General features: G+C 38.2%; 1 protein-coding gene across 1 annotated transcript; it reads left to right on the top strand.

The window, feature by feature from the left end:
• Positions 1–392: 392 nt before the first annotated feature.
• LOC115920703 (ankyrin-1-like) lies at positions 393–4,255 on the top strand. The gene is made up of 2 exons (XM_030977175.1): positions 393–2,945; positions 4,112–4,255. Exons 1-2 carry the CDS (start codon positions 393–395, stop codon positions 4,253–4,255), a joined length of 2,697 nt encoding a protein of 898 aa, XP_030833035.1.
• Positions 4,256–5,248: the final 993 nt, after the last annotated feature.

Raw genomic sequence — 5,248 nt, 5'->3', positions numbered from 1 at the left:
GTCACTGGATATGATAAACGCTCTTTTAAAGCGATAGGAGAGAAAGCCTTACTGAACTTTTACGTCGCCTGATAGGATAAACGCTCTTTTCGAAATATCATGGAATGCAGGAAACCCAATACGACGGATAATGAAGATGAGCACATTCAGATAAGCCATCCTTTCATGTCTTAAGTGCTATAAAAATGTGAAAGCATAATGTCAGTATTCAGTGCTTTCCCTCGATTTCGTACTACCAATCATCTCTTTAATCTGCAGTACCATGTATAGTCTTTCTATCTTTCTATATCCTATGTTACCCTGGTTCATTCAAATTTAAATACTGAATTGTTATGGATTGGTTAATTTCCCAGTCAACCTTTCTGCCCGATATAAATACATAATTTCTTCCTATGGCGACAGACAATACACATACCGAGAAGGAAGACAGAATGAACATGGCGCTTTTTACAGCGGTGAAGGAAGGCGATCTTGTAAAGACAAGGTCTATTCTAGAAGACGAGACAGGTGATGCCAAGCTAGTCATACTGCACAGTGTGGATCCTGATGGAAATACATCCCTCCACATTGCTTCAGAAGAAGGGCATATTGACCTCGTGACCTATTTGATTGATTTAGGGGCGGATCTAGAAAAGCGAAATAGAAGCGGTGACTCCCCTCTTCACTACGCGTCTCGGAGTGGTCACCAGGATGTTGTTCAATATCTCATCGGTAAAGGAGCAGATATCAATATTGGTGATAGCAATGGCTATACACCTATCTATCTTGCTTCCGAGAAGGGTAATTTTGGTGTTGTTGAATGTTTAGTCAATTCTGGAGCAGATGTAAACAAAGCTTCATATAATGGTTCTACACCCATTTATACTTCAGCAAGTAAGGGTCACCTTGATGTTGTGAAATATCTCTTAACTAAAGGAGTCGAAATTGACAGAGATAGTGGTGGTGGCTATACACGTCTATATAGCGCTTTACAGGAGGGACATCTCGCCTTAGATAAATTTCTGGTAGATGCAGGAGCAGATGTGAACCGATTGATATATGATGACTCGCCACTTCATGCCGCATCAGAAAATGGTTATCTGGACGTTGTTAAATGTCTCATCAGTGAAGGAGCTGAAATTGACAGAGATGGCGATGATGGCTATACACCTTTGCATCTCGCCTCACTGGAGGGTCACCTTACTGTTGTTGAATGTCTGGTAGATGCAGGAGCAGATGTAAATACGAAAGCAAAAAATGAATGGACCCCTATGTATGCAGCATCTAATAAAGGTCATCTAGACATAGTGAAGTATCTGATTACAAGAGGAGCAGATATTGATAGGAGAGGTTATAATGGAAAGACGCCCCTAGGTGTCGCATCAATTTATGGCCATCTTGCAGTTGTCAAGTATCTGACCAGTCAAAGAGCAGATAAAGACATGGGCGATAACGATGGCTGTACACCTCTATATGCTGCTTCTCAGAAGGGTCATTACGATGTTGTACAATATCTAGTGAACGAAGGAGCAGAGGTAAACAAAGCAGCAAATGATGGTTCTACACCTCTGTATGCAGCATCTCATAAAGGTCATCTAGACATAGTGAAGTATCTGATTAACAAAGGAGCAGATATTGATAGTCGAGGTCCAAACTGTAAAACGCCTCTTGGTATCGCTTCATTATGTGGCCATCTTGCAGTTGTCAAGTACCTTATCACTCAACGAGCAGATAAAGACATGGGTAATACCGATGGCTATACACCGCTATACGGTGCTTCACAGGAGGGTCACCATGATGTTGTACAATATCTAGTGAACGAAGGAGCAGAGGTGAACAAAGCAGCAAATGATGGTGATCTATCCCTCCATGCTGCCGCTCGTCCGGGTCATCTAGACATATTGAAGTTTCTGACGAACAGAGGAGCAGATATTAACAGGAGAGGTTATAACGGAGAGACGCCCCTAGGTGTCGCATCATTCCGTGGCCATCTTGCAGCTGTCAAGTATCTTATCAGTCAACGAGCAGATAAAGACGCGGGTGATAAAAGTGGCTATACACCTCTACATGATGCTTCACAGGAGGGTTATCACGATGTTGTACAATATCTAGTGAACGAAGGAGCAGAGGTGAACAAAGCCACAAAGCATGGTTCTACACCTCTGCATGCCGCATCTCAAAACGGTCATCTAGACATAGTGAAGTATCTGATTAACAAAGGAGCAGATATTGATAGTCGACGTCCAAACTGTAAAACGCCTCTTGGTATCGCTTCATTATGTGGCCATCTTGCAGCTGTCAAGTATCTTATCAGTCAACGAGCAGATAAAGACGCGGGTGATAAAAGTGGCTATACACCTCTACATGATGCTTCACAGGAGGGTCATCACGATGTTGTACAATATCTAGTGAACGAAGGAGCAGAGGTGAACAAAGCCACAAAGCGTGGTTCTACACCTCTGCATGTCGCATCTCATAAAGGTCATCTAGACATAGTGAAGTATCTGATTAACAAAGGAGCGGATATTGATAGGAAAGGTTGTCACGGTATAACGCCTCTCCGTGCCGCATCATACTGTGGTCACATTGAAGTTGTCAAGTTTCTCATCAGTCAAGGAGCAGATAAAGACATGGGTGATAACGATGGATGTACACCTTTATTTGCTGCTTCACATGCTGGTCATCACGATGTTGTACAATATCTAGTGAACAAAGGAGCAGAGGTGAATAAAGCAGCAAATGATGGTGATCTATCCCTCCATGCTGCCGCTCGTATGGGTCATCTTGACGTTATAGAATATCTTATTACGAAAGGAGCAAATATCGAGGCACATAATATTTACGGTTGGACAGCTTTTCATTGTTTGGCAGATAATGGTCATTTCGAATGTTTGAAACATTTCTTGAGAAATAACTCCAGCGGTTCATCGGGATATAGTCTCATCGCTCTTAAAGTTGGACTTCAGGTGGGTTACTCAATTCAACCGGCTCTTTGTCTTACTAAACAGTCGAATCGTGTCGCGCTGGTCGTAATTGATTTAGCTACCCATTTTTGTGTGGTGTTTTTAAGTGTGCTGTATCAGATTGAAAATTATAGACGGGTCCTTCGGGATGAGTTACCCAATTTCAGGCTTTGAGATATACGAGTAAAGATTTAAAGTATACTAATGAAAGAATGTAGCTGAGAAAAGTTAAATATTCCTTAATATTGAACCTCTCACACAATTTGTCAAACTGTTTTACTGTCCCAACGGTTTTATTTTGTTTTCTCTAAAATAACCTGTTGATGAGACATTACTGCAGTCATTTACAACTACCCGCGTCACGTAATTGGGAGGTAATTGTCCCAGGCATAATAATTATCATGGTTTCGTCATCCCTGGTGTTATTGATCTTTAGCTATGACCGAGTTATGAATTAGGGTGTCTAAAATTGGGAAGAGTGGAAATCAGAATAATAATACAAATCGTATTGGAAGAAATAATATTGGTGTTATAAATTCACTATTTATTTGAGATTATGTAGAGAAACTATAAAGAAGATTCTCGAATTGAGCAAGAGAAGCTAAGCGATTCTAAACTTTTCACAATCTTTCATTAATTTGCTTTAAATCTTCAATTGAGAAAGCCTGAAATTTTGAAAATCATAATGAGAGGGGAACGATTTGATTTCCCCCTATAGAAAACACACACAAGTGTTTTAAAAAAGAAGAACAATACGAAAGGAAATGACCAGCGAGAAAAAAATAGGAGGACATTGTACAAGGTTTACGGTTATGCGTTTTAAACAAAACATTTGGAATTCGGAATGGCTAATGGATCTTACAAGTGTCCCATCCCTTTTTTTTCTGCACAGAGCTTCTTAAATCGCATTGTAATGAAATAATTGTTCTAGCAGTGCTGAAGGTATGCGTTAAAAGAAATATAATCACTGTCGAATAAATACATTAAAAAAGGAAAAGATGGTATTCTATCAACACAATGATCATCCAAGTCATAAGCATTCCATATTCTCCCTCAATGTCTCTTATGTAGGGCAAACTATATTGAATTTGGATTAGGACTACATATGTATCGTATTGTAGACCTACTTAACAAATGCAGGAAGCGTACCAATATTATTTATCTTACAGACCTTAGAAGGTGTCACGTCACTTATGGTTGCCGCAAGGGGAGGACATCTGGACTGTGTACGTCTGCTGCTCGAAAACAATGCAGGTATTGAGGAAAAAGATGCAGAGGGATGGACAGTCCTCCATTATGCTGCAACAAGGTGAACCGTTTCAACAACATGTTCATACTTTAATAATAGTTCTAATCTTCTCCTTGACTGTGTCACAAAATACTGCTAGGGTTAAAATGTAATGTTGTTGCATTCGATAAAGACATTCATCCTTTTTATTCATGCAAAACATTTTTTCTTAGTTTTCTTGAAATATTGCTTATTATATCCTGCATCAAAAATTTGTTGGCTTTTGATTGGTTGAGAGCTCGTCACATGACCAGAAATATTTGACCTAATTTTAGAAAGTACTATATGAGAGTACTATCTGGGTTTACTATTTGGGAGTTGAAAAAACAATGTGAATCAATTTTTTTTTAAAATCTTAATTTAATGAAAACAAAATATTTTAAATCTTTTTAGATAAAAATTGACATTATTTTTGCTCTAAATTTTTTTCTTCCCAAAAATGTTTTATTTTTTATTAAAAAAAAAAAAAATATTTTGATGCAGGATATATAAAACAAATATACCGTGCCTTCTATTCGAGGTACTGGTTAAACTATGGGCCTCGGTGGCTAAAAAAAAAAAGTACCATTTGCTTCGGGGCTGTGCCCCTCAGCAAATAGTACTATTAGAGTCACCTCTTGCGCATAGTTTTAACCAGAACCTCTCAAGGCAGTGTATATTTGTATAATATGTTATTTCTTTGGATCCCATTTTAACGAAGGTTTATTAGCGCTTTCAAAGGACACGCAGAATAGAAAATGTATGAGATACAACCTAAATTTTAGCTAAAATTAAATCACCTTTTATTGATACTTAGTTATGTTGTATGATTCCGAAAAAATATGATGCAAAAAATATGTAACTTTGAAAGCAAATATAATTTCATCCATAATTTGAGAATCATGCTATGGTTAATTATAAACAGAACATTTACAAGGCTAATAAATACTTTGTACCTAAAGAAGCGATCTTAGATTCCAAATGTTAGTAATGTATATAAGAATACAGTTTAAAATGAAAATAGTTCTCCGGTGGTTAA

Source organism: Strongylocentrotus purpuratus, unplaced genomic scaffold (assembly GCF_000002235.5).
Source record: "Strongylocentrotus purpuratus isolate Spur 01 unplaced genomic scaffold, Spur_5.0 spur5_scaffold_1, whole genome shotgun sequence".
Lineage (NCBI taxonomy): Eukaryota > Metazoa > Echinodermata > Echinoidea > Camarodonta > Strongylocentrotidae > Strongylocentrotus > Strongylocentrotus purpuratus.
The sequence above is the reverse complement of the archived record's forward strand: the minus strand, read 5'-3'. Positions and strand labels throughout refer to the sequence as shown.

Bases quoted from the DNA above. Each gene is read 5' to 3' on its own strand.
- LOC115920703 (XM_030977175.1), top strand. From the start codon at position 393: ATGGCGACAGACAATACACATACCGAGAAGGAAGACAGAATGAACATG. The intron at 2,946-4,111 runs GTGGGTTACTCA...TTTATCTTACAG, and splicing joins CTCTTAAAGTTGGACTTCAG to ACCTTAGAAGGTGTCACGTC.